The sequence below is a fragment of the Sebastes fasciatus genome, chromosome 1 (genome assembly GCF_043250625.1).
Source record: "Sebastes fasciatus isolate fSebFas1 chromosome 1, fSebFas1.pri, whole genome shotgun sequence".
Classification (NCBI taxonomy): domain Eukaryota; kingdom Metazoa; phylum Chordata; class Actinopteri; order Perciformes; family Sebastidae; genus Sebastes; species Sebastes fasciatus.
In genome coordinates this window covers 16,068,947-16,092,414 of record NC_133795.1, presented here as the reverse complement: position 1 = coordinate 16,092,414, position 23,468 = coordinate 16,068,947, and the positions used below count along the sequence as shown (strand labels likewise).

Here is a 23,468-nt window from a genome sequence, read left to right as displayed (position 1 = left end):
TGTGACAGATTTTCTACACAAATGTAACCTGGTAGTTAATGTAATGATTCAGGGAGTTTTTTGTTAGTTATTTGCTAATTATCTTCTATCTACCAGCAGATATGGAAATAAAGCATATCAATTAACTTTGTATTCTTTTCCTGGAAATGTATTAAATAAATGACCAACTATTGGGAAATAACGGAATATAATTATTAAATAATGTTTGCAATAAAGTATGTTTTGATAAATTTGGAGGTAAATATTGGCAGCCAGAGCTGCAGCCGCCCAATTGCACTACCCCCAATCAAAATAAATGGAAAAATTTGCTGTTTCGCTGCATTGCCTGATCTGGTGTAAATGCAGTCTAAGGGCTTTCCTTCCTGTCTGGTTTAGTAGAAGATGATGGTGATTGAGATCAGTGTTTTATACTGGTTAAGGGGTTAAGATGGTTAAAGTTGCTGAGGTTGGTGCTAGCTTCTAGTCAAGGGGTCAGAGTTAATTTAGCAGTGGTAGTAGTAGTAGTTTTAATTTTAGAGCTTCAGGGAGATTCAGAGAAATAAGATTTAAAAAATATTTCTAGTCCTCACAAAGTTAGAAGTGTGTGTCTATGTGCATGAGAGTGTACTACCTTCTCTTTGTCTGTATGCTCGTGGACAGTAGTGTGTGTTGCGGGTAGCTGGTAGAAATCATCGAGACTTGTTTCTCTAAGCACTGAAGAGGCTGACAGTCAAAGCAGCCAAAATCGCAGTGTCCTGTGGTCCAGAACTACAGTCTGTCAGGACTGCGGACATCCTTTAGTCATCTATAAACGCGATCCCTTCAGTCCTGCAGAGGAAAACAAACAAACCTGGAATTAACACAGCACAGTGCACAGTTTGACTGCTCTCTATTTGCAATTACTTAGTTGGAGCAACACTTGCAAAGCACAAAGGATGCGAATGACCACAAATTACAGCGGGAATATTTCCAGATGACGGAGGTGAGGAAAAAGAGGGTATGGCCTTGCCTTCTTAGCAGCCACAGGACGAGTGTCCTTTTGATTGGAGTTTAGGGATTTCCACACGGTGGTTTTAGACATTTCATCAGATATATTAATATCAGAGGGGTCACACCTGAGGAGCGGGGAGAGGAAAATGAGGTGAAAGAAGATAGTGTTGGGAGTGAGTTGGGGCTTAGGGAAAGGTTAGTATTCACAGGGTGCACATGAAGGCAGAACACCACACACCAAACAAGATAAGCATGCATATAGATAGACAGGAGGGTGAAGCTTTTCTCTCATAATCTTACCGCTCCGATCATCTGATGTCCATCCTGTTCATTTGAGTGTGTGTGGGGGGTGCATGTGTGTGTGTACTCACCTGGGGTCATGTGCTTTGGGGGTCTGAACAGGATTGCAGCTCTCCAAGGGAATCTGAACATCAGTTGTATCGTCCTTCTTTGTACTGAGCATAACCTGTGATTCCTACAAGACACATCCAACATGTGCAGTCAATACATGCATGTTTATTTATTTTTTTATCTGTGTATTTCAAGATTCCATGTAGACTACCTCTCCTATCGTTTTGGAGGCGTCATCAAGGTTTTTTTTCTTCCACTCAGGCATTAAGTCATCCAGGTAACTCAGCTCTCGCTTGGAGAAACACCAGTCCAGAAGTTTGCGGATGAAAACCAGAGCCAGCACCTTCAGGCACAGGAGAAAAAGAATCTGTTACTGAAAGGTACAGTGTGTAGGATTTGGTGATCTTGCAGATTGCATCCAACTGAGTACCCCTCCGCTCACTCCTCCCTTTCCAAGACTGCGGTAACGTGAGCCGCCGATTGCAAAAACACTGTTCCCCTCGCTCAGAGGCCATTCGTACTATAAGAACACTACATTAGGAGCGACGGAAGTCAGACGGCGGCTGGTGGTGCCATGATTTGCACGCAGTTTCACAGGCGTGTCGGAGAACTATGGTGACCGTCAGGTAACGTAAAAACATGAAAGTCTCTCTCTAGAGCCAGTGTTTGGTTTGTCCGTTCTGGGCTACTGTAGAAACATGGCGGAGCAACATGGCGGACTCTGTGAAGAGGACCCGCTCCCTATGTAGATATAAAGAACTCATTCTAAGCTAATGAAAACACAACTATTCTTAGTTTCAGGTGATTATACACTAATGAAAACATAGTTATGAATATTATATTCCATTTCTGCTAATAGATCCCCTAAAATGCTACACACTGTTCCTTTAAATAGAAGACATTTAGAGACTAGTGAAGAAAGAGAGGGGGGGGGGGGGATGTTGGTGATGGTCAACTCACCATCATTGGGAAGACGATCGCAGCAGGTGAGGTCTTGATGACCCAGAGCAGCACCAGACAGGTGAGCTGGGTGAGAGTGAACAGGTGCACCTTCCTCAAGGGGACGTGGCGCAGGTAGATGAAGTCCGGCTGGTGCTTCGCCGGCATGCCGAACAACTTCACACGGTCAAAGAACTGAGAAGTGAACGCAGGTGGCGGAGAAATTAGAGAGGGTAAAGGAGAGAGTTGAATTAATGAGAGCAGAGCAGGGAGGCAGATGGTGAATATGGCAAGAGAGGGCAAGTGATTATGAATGACAAATTTAGGTAGATTAGTCTGAAAATGAACTGTCAGGCCTCATTGGATTGCGACGGAATTAATTAGATCAGGAGAGGGCATTACAGGGACGGCCACATTAATAAGAGGCCGGGATGGAGAGGGCAGAAGAACAACTTGGGACGTTTTATATCTGAGCGTAAAACATATCTGTTTATAGCATCTCGCAAATTATTCACAAGTTTCGGAAGTTTCAAATTGTACTCATAGCGCTTCCACACCTAACCTGTTTGGTTCGGTTGAAACAAGCTCAGGTCCATTTGCCCGGTTAGTACGGTTCGTTTGGGCTGGTGTGAAAGCTGTAAATCAAACCCTGGTGCGAACCAAACAAACAAGACTGCCTGAAAAGATGGTCTAGGACCGCTTCCAAGCGGACTCTAGTGTGGTTTGTTTGTGGTGTGAAAACAAACGAACCAACCACAGGATTTTATGATAGCTGATATGTGATTTTAGCACGATTTCAAAAGCTAAACTACAAATAAACTCATCTGCTGATCGTGAAATCTGTTCAGGAAGCGATCTGTATTTAAGGCCGTGTATATAAGCATGTCAGCATGATTAATAGGTCAAAAGCTGCTAAAACTGCTGTGCTTGTATCCGACTCCGTGTACTTTGTCAGCTCATGAACTCCATTAAAAAGTGAGATAGCGATCCAACAGTACTAAGCCCTGGATCATTACTGTACAAGATGCCTCATGCTTGTGTCTGTGTGCTCCCCGGCATTCGCACCAGTCATCTGGGACAAAGGGTCTTTTGTACAGTCCTGTCTCTACCATTATTCATCATAACATGCGGTTGAGTCTGATAATGATAATAATGTTTACAATCAGTTATTAATCAAAGAACATAAATGTAGGATAAACATATAGGATACACGTTGCATTTTATTTTATTTTATTTTTTCCTTGGTCCGGACCAGATGAACCAAACTTCCGGTGTGAAAGCACAGTAAATGTTCTTTACCATATAGGATAATGTTACCTGGATGCCTTTTAACGAAGAGACTCCCATGTAAAGGAAAACACCATACAGCACTGGCATGGGAATGAACTAGAAAAAAAACAACATACACCAATGAGCTTTGATGTGTAACATTGTCAAAAATATCCCAGCCAGACGGGGGCAGCATCGCATAGCTTTGTCTGACTAACCTGCAGGGCTCCAGTCATGAATACAGAGCAGCCCATGAGCAGGAAGATGACCAGTCCAGTCAACCTCTGCTCTCTGATGCCCAGGAAGCGAGGCTGCTCTCCTGGAGCCGAGCTCTCCGACTCCAGCTTCAGGCTGTTGACGTGAGAGATGGACAGCACCGTGGCTGCTACGAACCAGGGCAAGCCCATGATGGAGCACACCGCCAGCATCATCCCGACCATGAGCAGGTCCAGGTGGTACCCACAGCCCTTCTACATAACAAAGAGGAGGACAGATAGGTACATGTATAACAGCTACAGCCAGAGATACGGGTTCGCAGGGCAGCTTTTTCTTACCAGCAGTTTGTGCTCTTTGCGGTTGATAATGACGGCAGTTATCTGTTGGTCCATGAAGATCAGGATGGTGCAGAGAAGAGCAGGAATAGTCGCAGCCAAGACTGTCCACCATGGGTTGCGTCCTATCGGATTGATCAACCAACCTCGGTCGTCTCTGGTAGGCTGGAGGATCACATCAAAGAGGAGTGAGGCCATGATTCAACCATAACTATGTGGCGTTTTATATCAATTATACTCAATAATTCCTCTATACCTGGAATTTGCTGGGCACCTTCAACTTCTGGGAGGGCACTCCAATGACGTAATCAAGCAGAACCATGACCGCAATAGTGATGAACACTGCAAAGTCACTGATCATAGACCGCACCTGGGAGATAAGAACACCCAGAGATCGGTGGTTACTCATGTGGCATGTCAGCTTTGTGAATGTCTAGTGACACCTTTGCTTAGTAAGCAGTCCTATAGGTTGATTACCTTGGTGGGGAAATAACGACTTGTCTTGAATTGTTTGAGGAAGGCAGACATGAAGAAGGTGGAGAAGAACAAGATGGTGGACCAGAAGAGAACATCTGGGGTGTATGGACCATGGTGGCCACACGCCGTGCCAACAAAGTGGCCCTGCAGACCGATGCACTCCTGTAGAGATTCATAGAGCTTATATTAAAACAAAATGGCCTCGAAATAGATCAAAAGACTGTTTTATTTAAATTTTCTGACAGACAGGACGGAGTCTACAAAGCTTAAAAGGGAAAAAACACAACACAGAAGAAACAAGACAAGCCTTTGGTGTGCTCAGTTACAAACACAGCAGTGAATAATCGATTGAATGTCCTTGTCAGTGTTTGCAAAGGTCCTTAAGAGAGGTTAGAGGTTAGCTGCTCCAGGGAAGGTGAGGAGGTTAGTTGAATGTTAACAAAGGTAAACACGTTGGAGCAAAAGCAGTGTGTGCTATCGTGAGGAAGTCACACTGAGATTAGGCGTCAAAGTGTGTAAAGTGTGTGTGTTATGTTACCTTGACAGTAAGGTTGGTCCAGGATACAGCAGAGGCTGTGATGTTTCTCTCACTCCACAGTTCTAAGGTTTTATTATTGGGGTTATCAGGCTCTGCACACTTACAGCTGCAGAGAGAGAGAGAGACAGCACAACACAGAAGAGAGTGTTATTTTTCTGACAGAAAATGATGCTTTCATCACTTAAATGAGGCCAGACATAAAGGGGAACGGGGTGCAAGGGTGTGATCTGAAGGCTTGTAGAGGAGAGCAGGAACGAAAAGACAACAAGGGTGAAGCCACACAGTGAGGAGATGCTTGCAGAGAGAGAATGACAGCTATATATAGAGGGATGCAGGGATGACGTATTTTTGTAGGCCAACACGGAAGTTAGCATCACACCTCGACAAAAAGCCAATGTGATATTTCCATTGGATTTCGGATTACTTGATACTTAAGCGTTTTGTTCAGCAAGATAATCTTCACAAATGAACACCACTTTTCAGGTTTTTGAAGTGTGAATGCAATCTGCAGAAGTAAAAAGCTAACGTTGGGCTATAAAGGAACTACACTACGGTAGCACGAGTACTAACAATGAGGCTGTAAAGGCGGACGAGTCGGCGTGATGATGTTTAGTAGTCTCATTTAGCCATTTTGTCTTTACTAAAGACAAGTAAAAGTTTCATAATTCACGAGTGAGATATTTACTTACGTATTTTACGTCAGAGAACAAAACATTAAAATCTCTAATCTTGTGTTAACCACAGACCTTATTTCAAGCATCTAACTAAAGTCCCGTTCAACAAACCCATCGACTTTGAGACGAGGGAACTGGAAGTGTAAAACTCATTTCTGGGTTTTACAACTCGTTCCTGCAGCACTCTATACTTAGAGAATAACAATGAACAATGAATAAACTACCAGGTGAGCCAGCAGAGTGAACCATTTGCTACTCACAACGCCAGTGTGAGTTTGTCCAGATCGCTGTGTGTATTGAAGGGGTACACTTCTCCCAGGTGGACGAGCTTCTCCAAGGCCTCGTAGATGAAGATGAGGCAGATGAGGGCGGCGAAGGCCTCCTCTGTGAACCGAGTGATGTAGCACACCAGAGAGCTAGCATCAGTGGCAACCAAAATGAAACACAGCACGGCCGTCCATAGGCCGATGCAAGTCCTCAGCGACAGATAGGACAGGTCGTAGTCCCTGGTGTGAGAGGAGAAGAGAAGAGAGGAGGGGATGACAAGGAATACATTATCGGTTAGCAAAGGACTGTGGCAGTGATAATAACATTTGTCACAGGCAAGTTGTTGTATACATACTTGCAAAACTTGAAGAGGATTTTCTCAAAAACCAGTACAGGACCTGTGCTGCCCAGAATGGTGAGAGGCTGACCAGCAAACAAAGAGTAGGCTATTCCAGTCATAGACGCACCGAGTAAGGACTCTATGGCGCTCTACAGCACATGGTGGAAAGAGAGAGTGTATGTCTCGTATTCAGTAACATCTACAATGTCTATGCTGTATTCATAATGTTCTAATCCATAAACTGTATATAAAGATGGATGACATGACAGCTCTCCAAAAGTGAAGCCAAAACATCTGGATCGCCCCCTGGTGGCTGGCTGCAGTATAGGTCATTAATCCCGCCCCCTCCATGTTATCTGATGGGACATGGGCCAAACTAAAAAATCAAAGTACACGTCAAATACATTTTTACCAAAGATGGTTTCTGTCATTTTAGGTAGTTCTTATCACGCTGATGTATTTTCAAGTGTTAATTTTTCTGTTAAAGGGACTATTTGTAACTTTCAGAAATGCTTGTTAACAGCGACACCTGTGGCCTTGAAATCAACGAAAGTCAGCGTCGAGCTCGCGCTTGCTCGCTCTAAATAGACATGAATGAACATCACTCAAAACAGTGAGGCGACACACGTCAGCTAAAAGCACAATATCACTCTTTATTTCAGCTGCTTGGCAGCAATGTTAGCTGACCAGACGGAGGTCTCTCCATGAATCACTGCTGATCCTAGTGTTGGCTTTTCCTGCCTCAGCGCAGGCTCAGGCAGCGGGGCTACTCAACGAGTTACGTTATCGCCTCCCGACTGCAGCCGGCAGCCGCAGGGAGACACCGGCACCCGGTCGGTAACGAGACAACAACGTAACACGTGGAGGAGCCCCGTCACTTCACAAGACACGGAAAACCTCTGTTGGTCTGGAGGAGCTGCAGCATTTATTTCTGCACAAACATCCCCTGTACGTTCACTAGATATTCTCAGAGCTACACTAACTCTTCTGCAGTGTGGAGTGAGCGCGCGTTCACGTCTAGTAGAGGTGGAGCGAGTACGCGAGAACGCGCGCTCTGTCTGAGTGAAGGTAAGCAGGCAGCGGAGACGAGGCTCCGGTCACACGCGAGCGCGCATATGCGAACGCGCATGTGTGGCGACCCGCTACATTTATACGCTTAAAAAGTTACAAACAGTCCCTTTAAGTTTGTTTTTAATTAGTTATTTGATGCTATAAAAAGGGGTGAGATATCAGGATTGACAGCTGTGATTGACAGCAGCTCTACGTGAAGTAGTCGCAGAGCCGAGGCTCGGGATTTATACAAGAGAGGAGATGTAACTTTAACTTTCCATAACCGTCACGAGTCTGTGTAATAGAACGTGTCAGTTTGATCATAAATGTAGTTTTAGAGATATTATGGTTTGCTACCGTGGTGCTAGCGTAGCAGTTAGGTGGCTCACGCTAACAAGCTGCGGCAGTGCTCGGCTCGTGATTGGCTCGGGCAGGTGTGTGGGCGGGACCTCGATACAGCAGCTCCAGTCCCCCGATCACTACGGCACGGACTCTGGCCCCAAATGACCTTAAAATCTCAAGATGGCAGCTCCTGTAACCGGGATATTTTGGCTTCACTCCGTGGTAACGTGTCGTCCATCTTTATATACAGTCTATATGTTCTAATCTCACTGCAGTATGTGACTGTGTCTGAGTGCCCTTACGATGCGTCCCTCTGTCGCCTCCCCCAGCAGTCCTCCGAAGGTGATGACAGGAGACATGCAGGCACAGTAGAGGAAGAGGAAGGAGGCCACACACTGCAGGCTCAGACCGTCCTTAAAGTCACTCAGATAGAACGGAGCTTTCCTCTTGATGTCCAGGATCAGACCACCAAACAGCCTGATCACGGCACACAACAAAAGAAGAGAGATGCTGAAGTTAAGAGCGCAATCTGGTGAAGAGATAGGTAATGTCAACTCCTGAATCATTGTGAGAAGTTAAACCACTGAAGGTCAGCAAAAACGACATTTTCAGTGTTAACTTATTCTTTAAGAAATAAAAGGAAGATCGTTTTGGTGCGTTTGTCTTTCAGGCTATCACACTTCGGTTGTCACTTGCTTGTTCCACGTCAGCTCCTCACAAATCCAAATTTAGATTTGGTGGCCTCAGCAACTGACAAACATGGCGGAGGGTGCTATAACTCAGCCCCAGGCTTCCACACATCCCTTCAGAAAACATTAACAGGTGCTAATTGCATGTATTCCACAGATTGTTTTTAATGACAGTATAGCTATCCTGATATTTACCATTTCTGGGTATCTGTTTTATATTCACCATGTATTATAGCAGCCATTACTGAAGCAACAAGCCTGAGTAATCAACCTGCAAATGACAGCTCACCTTCCGGTTCTCTGCAGCTCTGGCCCGTGGTGCTCAGCATGTAGTTCTTCCTCTACCTGGCAGGCTGTGCCATTAGGGACTCCTGGCATCTTTCTCTTCTCCTGCAGGCACCCAGTAACAGTCAAGTAACAGACAAATTAAATTATAGCTCTACAATTACATTCATATACACCACTCTTAGTTTTAGTGCACCTAATCAAAGTTGTAGCTACTGTCAAACCTGAAAAGTACATCTCTATGTCATCAAAGCTGTGTACCTGAGAGGGGACACTCTTTGGGGGCTCGATGCGGATGGAGGGGTCCCACTCTCCTGGCGGCAGGACCGTCACCTGGTCCAGAAATTCATCTATCCCAGCCAGCAGGTCACTTCTGTCCTTTGCCTTGTAGGCTACATCATGGAAGATCTGGTCCAGACAAAAGTGAAGGACAAAGGAAACTTAACTGGCTGCCTTTGTTGAGATTTGATTTGTTCTGTGAAGGTCTCTGAAGTTTGATTTTTAATTGACTGAGCGTTCTTACTTCATCTGTCATGATGGTCGCCATGGAGCGTCCAATTTCGTGGTATTGCTGAGCCTTTCCATCTGGGCCCAGGAGAATGAAGAGGAACCTGATATTTGTCAGCGGATGATTTAGAGTATGTCACGCATTCCTGGATTATTGAATTTGCATTTCATTTTATGACTAAACCACTGTTTATGTGGCCGATCTACCTGGTAGGTATGGGGACCTCAGTGAGTCCACTGAGCAGCACAGCAGGGGAGAGGCGGACAAAGGCCACAATGGGCGTCTCCAGGAAGTCCAACTCTCCCACCAGTACATTGGAGGCCTCTGCACCCTCTGGGATCTTCTTCATGAAGTGCATGTCCACCTGATGAGACAAGGCAGAAGTTAACATCAGTTAAGAATAAAAAAAAAAAATTCTTAATACCTACAGTGGTACAGTGATATCCTGTTACTTCAGAACTAACAGTGCAATGTCTTCAGAGTTGTGCAGCCTAATGCCAGAGAACCTGAAATGCTAGTCAGTGCTACTGTAGCGGTATTAAACACACTTGCCAATCCTCACGATTTTCCCAGGAGACTCTAGTTTTTCATTGCCCTGCCCAGGTTTCCCCCTCGGGGTCACAATCATCCTGTGTTTCCCCCCGATTCATGACAACATTTTCACATATTTTTTCCTTTTCGTTATCACAACCTGTTTCTGGCACTGTACATCGTGTATAAGCCCAACTGTTTCCACCCGGACCAGCAGTCCTCAACCATGGGTCCCAGGACCCCCCAGAAGTCCTTGAGGGAGTTCCTGGGGGTCCCCAAAGAATTGGGGAATAGTTTATTTTCACAATGTAATTTACTATAGAAGTAAGCCCAATGTGAGTAAGAGTCATAAGCGTGATTATTGTGATCATAGGTTTCATCTCCACGGTTATCTCCTCAACTGTTCTAATCTTAATCATATCTAACAACCAAAATCTTTTTATATGAAGGTCCCTGAAGAAAATGTTATCAAATGTGGGACCCTGACCTAAATGTGTAAATCAATTTAGGGGTCCTTGGCACAAAAGAGGTTGAGAACCACTGACAAGGACAACAATACAGCTACACCAAATGTCATATCCTAGCATGCACGTGACGCGGAAGAGAGCACACATCACAGCACGCTCTCGTTTTGCTACAAAAAGTTGTTGTTGTGTTGCGCATCCATGAAAATTGGTGAATATTATTCTGTATTCTTAGCTGAGAATTATTAAAGTATTAAAGTATTTAACATAAAATGCTGTTGCATTGTACCTACTTATTATTTTGATATGTTCATTCTTTAAAAGTCACCTGAATGTAGGAAACAAAGTCTCTGAAACTCAATTTTTTTTCCGGGGAGGACCCCCAGATCTCCAGCTTTGGTTTCAAACTCCCTGTTTTTTAGGTCTCAAAGTTGGCAAATATGATATTAAACTGTACAGATATGCACTCAAAATCCCAGGTGGAAATGAATGGCTAAACGGAAGCTTTTATCTTTGCCCTACGTGACTGTACTTAACAGTTTTACAGTGATGGGCTGCCGCTGTGGGGTGCACTTTGAACAAATGTAGTTGCTTCCTAGGGGGCACCATGTGACCTAGTTGTAGACAACACAGTACACCAAACATTGATTACAGATCTCAGCAGGGTGCTACAGTACATGTATAAAGCTAGTACAACCAAAAAAAGATCTAACACTGCTGTTGTCCGATGTGTTGAACATATCTACCCTTTTCTATACTCATATTCTATTGTGTTCTTCACGGCATCCATCCACCCATAAACAGCGTGCACTGAGACACTGGTTCACAACCTTTTTCTTTCAGGGACCCCTTTCCATCATTGAGTAATTAGACGACTCCTGATAAGTGACATATTTTATGGATATTTCATAATATTTTCATAATAACAGTACAGAACAACTGATAAACTGTACAAGTAACCCAAATAGTGAACGCAGGAAGTTTGTGTAAAACGAGCGATTTGGATGCATTTTGAGCAGATTATTACCTGTGAATTTTGCATCAGAGATGATTTTTCCTGTTATTTTTCATAACTTTTAGAACAATTCTCTGTACTGTGTAGTTTTTATTTTTATTTTTTTTTAACAATCATACATACTTAATAAGCTTCTTTTCAGACAACGTCAGTGTTTTCTTCTCCCTGACGCTTGGACATTGTTCTATCAGCTCTTTGGTTGTTTTAACAGCGCACTTTTCTTATGCAGAACGAGGCTGTTTAGCAGAAAGGGAAGGCTCTGTGAATATAGCTCGTGTTCAGAGTGCCTGCTTGTTTACCTTGCTGAGGTCCACTTGGGGGTTGTCGTGTCCGCCACCGTTCTTAGCAGGATCTGTAGATGGCGGAGGCTGGGGAGATGTGGCTGACCCTGCTAGACAGTAAGAGTGTGGATGTGTGCATATGAGAGAGAGAGAGATGATCAGAGTTAGTACAAATATCTATAATTGGCCTGCCAAGTGCAAAGTGAAAAAAAACTATGAGGTCAGTAATGCTTAGCTGCAGGTTTGTCAGTCTGTCCCTAAAAGCATGAAAATCTTGCTTTTCTGTGTGTCTGTCTGTTAACTTAGTCTTGTCACTTTTAGTCTCCTCATGTCTACTTTTATTCCCTACTAGTTTTTCTTCATCCATCATTGTGATGTAATCTTATTATATCAAACAAATCTGTCTCTGACTAATATAATTATAAGTCAAGTCATATTTCTAAGACTTCACATCGATTCTGCAGACAGATGAACAAAAGTAATTATAATCTAAATCCATGACAGTGGATTTCTACATCTGATTCATACCAAGAAACGATGTGTGATGACTAAATGTAACACGTGGTGTACAGTGTGAAACCCACCTGTCAGATGGGACTCAGACTGTTTGCGGGTTCCCTCGGCGATGGAGCGCACCATGGGCATGAGGTTCTTCTTCTTCTCGTTCTGGTGGTGGTGTCTCTTCAGCAGAGCCTCGCGCACCTTCACCCTCACACTGTCGTCCAGCTCATGGGACGCCTCCTGGTGGTCCAGCACCATGTCTGCAAAGAAACACGCACATGCTCATGTTAATCAGACTTCAATTCAAATGAAGGATATCACACAGCTTTTATTATAAGTATCAAAGTATTTCTGCTATTTTGATCAGAACTTTATAAGAACTCCATTTATAATCAGTAAGAAACAAAATCTTGTTAATCCTCTAAGACCCGACCGACATTACTGTCTTTAAGTGGCTGTAGCGGGCTCAATCTTGAGTCTAAAATGAAGAGTGAGACCGTTTTTCAAAACTTGACCTCAATGTATAAAATGACCTGTGGTGACCTCTAGGATAATCACTGCCTCATGAAGCTTTAAAACCACAAACTAGAGACCTAGGGCATTCAGAAGATGTATGGCTTACCTAGCTATTTGACAATAAGGGGGTTGCTGAGCAGTTTCCAGAACAGAAATGCTCGCCATCCAATCGCCGAAAAATGCAATTCTTGCAGAAATCTCCAAATATCAATAGTTTTGATACCAAATCACAAATGTACTTCTTTCTATGGTGTTCTTCAAGGTCTTGGTGTCATAATGTGGTATTTTGGAGGGATTTTTGATAAATTTTATCAATTCTCTAGTGGTTAAAAAGGTCAAATGTAGCATCAAACCTGTCTGTATCAACCCAAACATTGGTGCAACAATTTATGAGGCATAAGTGAGCATGGGAATGGCCATCACAAACTTCTATCATAATGTTCTAATCCCTTATACACTTTTACAATTAATTTTAATCAATTGCATGTCAAATTAATCTTCAGATTCCCAGCTTTCAGATGATGTACACCTCTTCGTTGTGACATAAACTGTTGACCTGCTATAGAAGACCCCCCAGGTCTATGTGGGTAAAGAATCCTAATGCTCCGACTACAGAGCCTTCCTTGAACTATGAAATATTTGCTTTTCCCTTTAATTTCTCTTGTTAAAATGTACTAATCTGTCAACATGTAAAGGCAGAGAGCAGAGAGCAGAGAGCAGAGAGCAGAAAGCGTGTGTTGGAAGTGGTCGGTCAATATGTGTCCAACGTAACGTCAGGTCATGCGGGACTGCAGAGAATAATCACCATCTCTTTATCTCTGTCGCCCCTTCTGCTCTCCTCTCTCTTCTCTTTTTCATACTGACTTGCTGAGTCAGCACCGGATCTTTCCTTCCTTCTTTCCTTCCCTCCCTCCTCCACAGTCAATCAAAGTGTCGGCCTATCACACACACACACACACACACACACACACACACACACACACACACACACACACACACACACACACACACACTGCAGTGCCTGCATTCATTCTCAGCACACTTCAAGGCCAGCGCTAATGTGTCGAGCTCAGCGCCAGTATAATCAGCCATGTTAATAAGGACAGTGCCGAGAGAACCGCCTGAAGTTAAACACACAAATGGTGCATCTAACGAAGCCTCCACGCAGACTTCATAGACTTGAGATGGATCATGTTCCTTCTAATCTGAGACTACAGCTCTGCCTCCTCCGGGTGCATCACTTGACTGGTGATCTTCAGTTACTTTTATGACAATGTCATACATTCAACAATATCTGTCATGTTCAAAGAACTGGTGTATGGATTAGACTATGCATTTTATGCAACTCCAAGCATTTCTATTACATTCTCTTGCTCTCAGTTTGCTTCACTTCCAGAAAATAAACAAGTAAAGAAATAAAGCACTTTCAGTAACACATCATTTTACAGGTCCGCAAATTTCATGGTGATTAGGTGATAATTAGCAAGTAACCTATTTTAAATTTCTTTGGAATTACTGCAAATTACCCCAATATTTACCTCAAAATATATCAAAAATTACTTCATTATAAACATTATTTAATAATTATATTACGCTATTTCCCCATAGCTGGTAATTTATTCAATACATTTCAGTGAAAAGAATACAAAGTTAATTGAAATGCATTCTACATACATTATGCCATTATATATTTAATAATAAAATAATACATTTAATTTATTTGCAAATAACTTCTTTTAAATTTCTTTAAAAACTCCCTGAATCATTACATTAACTACCAGGTTACATCTGTGTAGACAATAAGTCACACAATGGCGAGATTTGTGCCTGATAAGAAGTGTCTTCTATTAGTTTCAGTTTTCAGCCTCTGATGAAGAGCAGCCGCTTCTCAAGCCTAAGGGCCCTATTTTAACCATTATATGCTATTTTAGCATTACAAATTAAATAATGTCTATAATAAAGTAATTTTTGATACATTTTGAGGTAAATATTGGGGTAATTTGGCACTAATTCCAAAGAAATTTCAAATAGGTTACTTGCTAATTATCACCTAATTACCATGACCTGTAAAATGAAGTGTTACCGAACTTTCTCGTCTCTATATCCTCCACCACCATGGCTACTGTTTGTGGAGTCCAGGTGCTGCTGGCAGGAGTCACATGGAGAAGAGAGAGAAGTGAGATGAGCAGTGGAGAGCTGGAGAAGAGGAATGACTGCAGGCAACAAGGCTGTTCAGGCTGTAAACCTGTCATAATATGACCATGAGGAAGACTGACTGATGGAGAGCCTTGAACCATGTAATCATTTGTATGTGTGTATGGACATGCATGTGTATGTGTGTGTGTGTGTGTGTGTGGATGGACCAAGCCCCCAGGAAAAGCGCCGAGCTTTAAAGCAAATTTTTGTAGGGGCCAAACGGCGGTACTACAACTTCTGTGTCCGTCACGTGATGCCATTGGGCCCAAAAATACTTTTTCCCATAGACTTACATTGGGAAAGAGACATCTGTAAATTAGCAAAAATTTTTTTTTTTTAGGTAAATCATCATCATCAATTATTTAAATCATTAGCTCCTAAAAGTTGTAAAATGTACTAATAGCTGAATCCAGAGTTATTTCTCTTCCTCCTTTCATGTGAATGAGCCCCAGACCGCGGCTGGAGCGAGGGCTGGGAGGCGGAGTTAAAGGAAATGCTTCTGCGCCTGCTCTATGGGCCCAATGGATGCGGAAGATCGCTGGATGATCCGGGTACTTTATCACTCGTCAGTCGAGCCATTTTGGCTTCATGCGCCACTGAGCAACTCTCATAGGAATTAACGGGAGCCCGCCTACAACGCTGTATCCAGTTGTCTTTACACATCCATAGGATGGACAGGAACGTGAAATATAATTTTCAGACAAATCTTTATATGTGTTTAAATTTATTTAATGACTAAATTGTAGATGACCGTGTAGCTAGAAGTGCTGAACCATTTGTTCATTTGTGCGTTCGTTCATTTGTTACTTAAAACTGTGGTCATTCACTCACTCATGGACGTACATGCTTATCCAATTGTGTGCCTGCATGCAAATTACAGGTGCGTAGTTAATTGCATACTTGCATGCAAATGAGCTTGAACTGCACTGGCAGCAGCTTTATCTATTTGTAGATTTTAATGCAAATCAGGTTCAACAGAAGTTCAGCTGCAGTATTCCAGGAAAACAAACACAGAGCAACCACTAACTAAGCCTTTACAGCCACTGGTGGACTGTAAGTATGGACTGACACTGGACAGAGTTGTGCTTGTTCATGTTTACATCTCAAGAGAGTAATTTAGACTTTTCTAGGATTGACAACTCGAGTCTGTGTGTGTCTGTTTGTGTGTTTTATTTCTACATCCAGCATGATGATGATGCGCCTGCTCTATGGGCCCATAGAGCCCACACAAACAGTACAGGCCTGTACTGTTTGTGTGTCTCCTCCTCTCGTAGTTAGGAGGATAAATCGATTTGTAGGAGACATCCAGCGGGCATCTCGGCTGAGATATGGAGTCTGTTTTATATCATTGAATGTGATATTTACTCAAAGACAGCAGCAAGAAGTGATTTAGAGAGCAGGAAAAGAGAAAGACAGGAAAACAAATTATTTGAAGAAGCGACACCAGTCACTTACACCAATGATAAAAACTGATTTATTACAATGTCCTTATGAAAAGCTGTTCAGACAGAGCTTGCCTTTTTCTCTCAGGATAGATAGCGATCTGGCACTGAGATATTAATATATGCCAGTTGGTCAAATTCTCACCTGCTATCTCTTCGATGCTGTCAGCGTGCATGTCAAGCAACACGCTGCCATTGATGATGCAACTGCGAAGCTCAAACAGGCTGTGGAGGGACAGAGTAGCGACGTAGGGCTTGCTCCACCTCTCCCCTCCGTCCTCCACGTCTTCCTCAAACTTCAGCCACCTGCGAGGTAAAGACAGGCGAGAAGTTGGCGAGTAGAAGTAAATGTGAAGTGTTATTAGTTTTATCTTTCAAATTCTATTCATCAAATTTCTAACAACTTAAAAAAGAGAGCCAAAGAGGTTTCTTAAGTTGGTTAAGAGTAGAGATGACTGCAGTACAGAGACAGAGGTGAACACACACAACTTTTGAATCATCTAGAGAGATTGAACAAAATATCATTGGTCATGATGAATACTATCTAAAGCAATATATTTAATTCAGCAGCAAGGTAGATTTAGCCTATTATTTGCAATGAATGTGAACATTTCATAGGGTGTTACACCATTTTGTTTGCCAACAACAAGCATAAAGTTGGCATTGATTTTGTTTGCTATTGTCATTGTCATTGTGGTACTAAATTTTCCAGTCTGCAAATTTCATGGTAATTAGGTGATAATTAGAAAGTAACCTATTTGAAAATTCTTTGGAATTACTGCCAAATTACCTCAATATTTACCTCAAAATGTATCGAAAATTACTTTATTATAAACATTATTTAATAATTATATGCTAAAATAGCATATAATGGTTAAAATATGGCCCTTAGGCTTGAGAAGCAGCTGCTCTTCATCGGAGGTGGAAAACCAAAACTAATAGAAGATACTTCTGTCTCACCATTGTGTGACTTATTGTCTACAAAGAAAGTAACCTAATTTTACGAAATTTCAAATAAGTTATTTGCTTATTATTATCATCTATTTATCAGCAGACATGGAAATAAAGCATATCAATTAACTTTGTATTCTTTTCACTGAAATGTATTAAATAAATTACCAGCTATTGGGAAATACCGCAATATAAATATTAAATAATGTTTATAATAAAGTAATTTTTGATAAAGTTTGAGGTAAAAATTGGGGTCCCACACATACATCAACCTTATGTCTTTTACATTGTGGTTTACATCATTCCCTCCCAGTAGAGATGCTTTTGATGTAAATATCAACCACACAATAAGAGGGAAAAGGTTTGACATTAGCAGGTGAAACTCAGATTTGGCATTTGAGCAGCATGAATGAGATCACAGCAGTGATTCGCTCCTCTCTTTGGAGCTTTTCGCCTTGAGCAAACTGACCGAAAAATGATCCACTAAGCTGTAATGTAACTACCACTTGTACACATTTCTTTTTGTAACAATACAGCTGTAGAGCTGCCGGGCTGTCAGAAGCTTTATTGCCAAGCATTGTTGCCAACAGCTCCCAGAGGAGATCCTGACCTGGCTGTTTCCTTCCACTCAGCATCCTTGCCATCCCTCACACAGATCTCATCCAGCTCAGTGAACAGCTCGTGGGCCACGTGTTCAGCATCCTCCTCTGTGCCTAGAATGAACTGCACCCGCTGGGACGGCGTGTCTGATGAAGCGAGATGATGTGAGGGAGTTACGAGAGGTGAAATGTGGTTCTCGAAAGACTTTCACAAACACACACAACTCTGCTTACTTTGTCTAAACATTCCTTTTAAATGACTACTGGCCCCGAACACACACACACACACACACACACAGCACATGCGCACACACATGCAACATGCTGACTAGTTCCTGGTCTTTGGTAGTTAATTAGTAGGATTGTCAATTTTAGCCTGGGGTGCTGTATGTGTGTGTGCAAGCGTGTGAACAGTATTGATAGGCCTTGTTTAACAATACTACCTCCTCTTTGGGTGCAAGTATGCATGCATGTTCTACACAGAGCCATGACAAAAGGTCTATGTTTTCCATCTCTCTCTGACCGATAAATGACTGGATGAGCCTAAAAAAATACTGGATTTGAAAAGCAAAAGACACTGACAAGAGGTTTTATGTGTGTTACCGTGACTGGAGGTGGCCGTCTCACTTTCCTCGCTTTGTTGTGTCGCGAGGCTTCCCGCCCTTCTGTCTCTCTTGCGGTGGCGAGAGCCGTGGGGCTTGTGGTGACGGTGGCTCTGCCGAGGCATCCGAACCCCAACAAACAGAGCCCTGTGGCCTGAAAACGAGGCGAGAGGAGAGATTTTAATTTGTATTACTGAGTAATGCTTTTATACACATACTTGGTGTCGTGGTTTACTGTCACATTTAAGTGCAACTAGAGTTTATTCCACAAAAATATTGTTCAGCACAGCATTGGAATATCCATAAAACATCATCATGGTGATATTAATGCCCATAAAGATTGTGGAGATTTCAGTAATTGCAACATAGAGAAATACAGAAGAGGATGATATAAAGAGTACTTTATTATATATGAATACTAATCTAATAAAGAATAAAGCTGTCCATCGTCTTCAGATGAGCCTCAGGCCTTCCTTAACTGTGTATATGTAGAGTTTCTGAATACGGGCTGTGCGTATTTCCCTGTGGATTGATATTTCGACACTTTCACAGTATTTATATACGACTTAAGCCTGCTTTATAATAAAAAAAATATTTATAATATGGGACCTTTAAGAGGATCTTTTTTTAAATCAGATCAGCTCTTCAATTTTGGTCTGCACCTTTCCCAAATGCTGTTTTTGAACACAGTCTTTTGATTCTACTTCTTGGCATCTTCCAATAAACAAATGTGGTATAAACCGTTAGTACCGTCACATTTTGTTACCTTTACATTTTGTCTGTTGTCTGTATCCTGTAGTTTTTGTTGTTGCTGTGCTTACCTTCTGTTAATTTGGCAGTTTTTATAATATGTGACTGCAGTTTGTCCCATATACTTTCAAAGATGTTTGTCTGATTATCACACCACTTTTGAAACGGATACATACATGTCCTGTCGTAGGGTTGGGGTGTAATTTTGTCTATTTTCCATAAATACCTACATAAGTACATTTCATTTCAGGCTTTCTGATGAGGTGATATAAAATCCTAATTAGCTGAGGATAAAACTGGCATCTTCCTGTATTCCAGATGGAACAACTGCTGGGGGGGAAAGCAGAGTTGATTAAGGTGCACTGTGGTCTCTCAGCTCAGATGGTTAAAGAGACTGGAAGTGAAAGCCATTAAACTGAGGGTTAGGTCTCTGCTTCCTGTCCCACACTACTCTCAATCTCTGCCATCTGTAATTATCATCAATGCGTGATAATTGAATGTGTTGAATGCACCAAGGATACGCTGACAACACGCTGACAATAATGGAGTTTTATTTGAATATCAACGACTTCTAAAATGAAAGAATGAATAGTTGAAATAATCAGACAATTAATCAAATTGGTTTGTTGTGAATAAAATGGATGAAGAAGTGTGTGTTTGTTTATGCATGAGTAATATATTTTGGGGTGCAAACGAGGATACAAAGCTACTGAGCAGCAGCTGAGTGCTACATCTCTGAACGTGTTATTATCCCTCCAGGAAAGCTAGAATGGGCCTAGTGACTGACTGACGAGAAGAATGACAGAAGTGACTCACTCATGCTGAAAGACTTGCTCCATCATACTGTACACACAGTAAGTGTCCTTAGGAGGTCTGCTGTTTGAGGTCAGGTCACTCGTGGTGTGTGGTGAGGTAATTAACTGACCGTATACTGTCCTTAAGCAAGTACAATCCTGAAGTATAGGTACTTTTCTTAAAGATGTATACGTTGTTTAAGATGCCACACTTCTGCTCCACTACATTTCAAAGTGAAATACATGTACTGCACTTTACTCTCTTTACTCCACTTCTTTTAGGCAATCTGATGGATGCAGTTACATTACACATTTTTATGATGAATAATAAAATATGATTCATGGTTAGAGTTTGAACTGGTTAGTGTCAGTGTTATTATGTAGAATATAATTTTCTCCAGCTGAAATGCAAACTGCAGGTGTGAAGGTCGTTAATGGTAACACAGTGGGCACACGGAGCACTATATACTGTATACTGTAACAACCAGCAGTAGTATTAGGAGAAGAATAAATAATCAATGTGGACCAGGTATCAGAAGTTCTAAGTCGCTCAGGAGAAATGGGTATCGGGCAACAGAGGTGATACAAGACACGGATGACAGTTATGTTTGAAAGGTAAAGATACAGATTTATTCTCTCATATTTCAAAGGTATTAGCATCCAAAAGAGAAAAAAACAAACAAAGCAAAACAAAACAAAACTCTTTCCCTTGTAAATATCACTTATTTTGTTTCTTTCAGGTTTAATCAAATCAGGAATACACCCGTCAAGTAAGTATCGGTTTTATTTACGTTTTTCTATTTTATTTCTAGTTGGAATGCTAATTAAGCTTAATGTTATTAGTCAGGCACTCATTAAGTTATTTATTTCTATTTTATCTTATTATGGTTTTATGAGTCCTGTTTTATGATGCCTTTAAGTCTACAGGTGATTGCACTGTTAGGAAAAAATATGAACAGTTAAAAATAATGGAGCTCTGCTACGGAGAGATAAAAATATCTCTGACGATAATCTTAACTTATGAGACTCTGTGACCATAGCCTGCATATAAAGATGGACGACATGGTCAAAACATCTGGATCGCCCCCTGGTGGCTCGCTACAGTATAGGTCATAAATCCCGCCCCCTCCATGCTAGCGTAGATGCGCCAAATTAAAAAGTAAAATCAATTTTTTTGCTTCAAAGCCCGGCGCTTATCCTGCGGGCTTGGTGTGACTACATCCAAGTAAGAAACACACAGGCATCGTAACTTCAGCGAGAGATACATCACTTTTGGGTGTGCAGACTTTCTAATTACGTGTTTTCACAGTCTTATTCTCCAACAGTTTTACGACCAACTGCGAGTTTCATGACTGTTGTTACATGTAAATACACATTCAAAAGCCTTCTCTTCTGTCACTGCACTACCATCCCTTGCATAACCGTAATTATAAAACCATGAGTCAGAGTCGGTGTTTGGCCAAAGCATGATTACTTAAGAAAAATGTAACTTAATTACCAGTAAATAATGCTAATATTAAAAATAATCACGAGCCCCTCAGTCATAAAGGTTACATGGTTTTTACTACAAAATATCATTTTTTATTACAGAACCGGCTCATGTTGTTAACCAGCGCCTAAAATACCATTTGGAACATCTTTTATTACGTAACATTGATCAGCTTCAGCGTTGTTTAAATCACAACTTCTTCTTCTTCTACTTTATAGCCACCATAATGTCATGCAGTTGTATTTATATTGTATACATTTATTCAGAGAGAGAGACATATCAAAATTGCATTTGACTTTATTATTTATTTATTTATTATTTTTATTATTATTATTATATATATATATACACACACATATATCCATCCATCCATCCATCTTCAACCGCTTATCCGGGATCGGGTCGCGGGGGCAACAGCTCCAGCAGGGGACCCCAAACTTCCCTTTCCCGGGCCACATTAACCAGCTCTGACTGGGGGATCCCGAGGCGTTCCCAGGCCAGAGTAGAGATATAATCTCTCCACCTAGTCCTGGGTCTTCCCCGTGGTCTCCTCCCAGCTGGTCGTGCCTGGAACACCTCCCAAGGGAGGCGCCCAGGAGGCATCCGTGCTAGATGCCCGAACCACCTCAACTGGCTCCTTTCGACGCAAAGGAGCAAGGACTCTACTCCGAGTCCCTCACGGATGACTGAGCTTCTTACCCTATCTCTAAGGGAGACGCCAGCCACCCTCCTGAGGAAACCCATTTCGGCCGCTTGCACCCGCGACCTCGTTCTTTCGGTCATGACCCAACCCTCATGACCATAGGTGAGAGTAGGAACGAAGATTGAACGGTAGATCGAGAGCTTTGCCTTCCGGCTCAGCTCTCTTTTCGTCACAACGGTGCGGTAAAGCGAATGCAATACCGCCCCTGCTGCTCCGATTCTCCGACCAATCTCACGTTCCATCGTCCCCTCACTCACGAACAAGACCCCGAGATACTTAAACTCCTTCACTTGGGGTAAGGACTCATTCCCTACCCGGAGTAGGCAATCCACCGGTTTCCTGCTGAGAACCATGGCCTCAGATTTAGAGGTGCTGATTCTCATCCCGACTGCGTCACACTCGGCTGCGAACCGATCCAGTGAGTGCTGGAGGTCGCAGACCGATGATGCCAACAGGACCACATCATCTGCAAAAAGCAGCGATGAGATCCTCAGCACACCGATCTGCAAACCCTCCTCCACCCGACTACGCCTCGATATCCTGTCCATGAATATCACGAACAGGATTGGTGACAAAGCGCAGCCCTGGCGGAGGCCAACCCCCACCGGAAACGAGTCCGACTTATTGCCGAGGATCCGAACACAGCTCTCGCTTTGGGCGTACAGGGATTGGATGGCCCTGAGAAGTGCCCCCCTCACCCCATACTCCCGCAGCACCCCCCACAGTATCTCCCGGGGGACCCGGTCATATGCCTTCTCCAAGTCCACAAAACACATGTAGACTGGATGGGCATACTCCCAGGCCCCCTCCAGGATCCTTGCGAGAGTGAAGAGCTGGTCCGTTGTTCCACGGCCAGGACGGAATCCGCATTGTTCCTCTTCGATCTGAGGTTCGACTATCGGCCGAACCCTCCTTTCCAGCACCTTGGAGTAGACTTTACCAGGGAGGCTGAGCAGTGTGATACCCCTGTAATTGGCACACACTCTCTGGTCCCCCTTTTTGAAAAGGGGAACCACCACCCCGGTCTGCCACTCCTTAGGCACTGTCACCGACTTCCACGCGGTGTTGAAGAGACGTGTCATCCAAGACAGCCCCTCCCCACCCAGAGCCTTCAGCATTTCTGGGCGGATCTCATCAACCCCCGGGGCTTTGCCACTGTGGAGTTGTTTGACTACCTCAGTGACTTCCACCAAGGTAATTGATGATGGTCCCCCATCAGCTTCCAGCTCTGCCTCTACCATAGAGGGCGTATTGGTCGGATTCAGAAGTTCCTCAAAGTGCTCCTTCCACCGCCCGATTACCTCCTCAGTTGAGGTCAACAGTGTCCCATCCTTACTGTACACAGCTTGGATGGTTCCCCGTTTCCCCCTCCTAAGGTGCCGGAT

At 42.8% G+C, this 23,468-nt stretch overlaps 1 protein-coding gene across 3 annotated transcripts in view; it reads right to left on the bottom strand.

The window, feature by feature from the left end:
- Nucleotides 1–475: 475 nt before the first annotated feature.
- slc4a8 (solute carrier family 4 member 8) overlaps nt 476–23,468 on the bottom strand; it is a 46,451-nt gene continuing 23,458 nt past the window's right edge. The window contains exons 3-25 of one of the 3 annotated variants that reach the window (XM_074633140.1): nt 18,349–18,501; nt 17,757–17,892; nt 16,341–16,501; nt 12,125–12,301; nt 11,559–11,647; nt 9,456–9,613; nt 9,265–9,352; nt 9,003–9,149; nt 8,746–8,846; nt 8,070–8,244; nt 6,391–6,524; nt 6,029–6,274; nt 5,095–5,200; nt 4,557–4,718; nt 4,336–4,449; nt 4,083–4,244; nt 3,747–3,998; nt 3,577–3,645; nt 2,281–2,454; nt 1,532–1,663; nt 1,341–1,444; nt 989–1,094; nt 476–807 (exon numbers count right to left, since the gene is read on the bottom strand). In XM_074633140.1, coding sequence (XP_074489241.1) covers nt 802–807; nt 989–1,094; nt 1,341–1,444; nt 1,532–1,663; nt 2,281–2,454; nt 3,577–3,645; nt 3,747–3,998; nt 4,083–4,244; nt 4,336–4,449; nt 4,557–4,718; nt 5,095–5,200; nt 6,029–6,274; nt 6,391–6,524; nt 8,070–8,244; nt 8,746–8,846; nt 9,003–9,149; nt 9,265–9,352; nt 9,456–9,613; nt 11,559–11,647; nt 12,125–12,301; nt 16,341–16,501; nt 17,757–17,892; nt 18,349–18,501 — 3,152 coding nt within the window. In that variant the 3' untranslated portion in view covers nt 476–801. Of the gene's footprint in view, nt 808–988; nt 1,095–1,340; nt 1,445–1,531; nt 1,664–2,280; nt 2,455–3,576; nt 3,646–3,746; nt 3,999–4,082; nt 4,245–4,335; nt 4,450–4,556; nt 4,719–5,094; nt 5,201–6,028; nt 6,275–6,390; nt 6,525–8,069; nt 8,245–8,745; nt 8,847–9,002; nt 9,150–9,264; nt 9,353–9,455; nt 9,614–11,558; nt 11,651–12,124; nt 12,302–16,340; nt 16,502–17,756; nt 17,893–18,348; nt 18,502–23,468 lie in introns of all 3 variants that reach the window. The other 2 variants (XM_074633131.1, XM_074633148.1) reach the window with 2 other exon arrangements.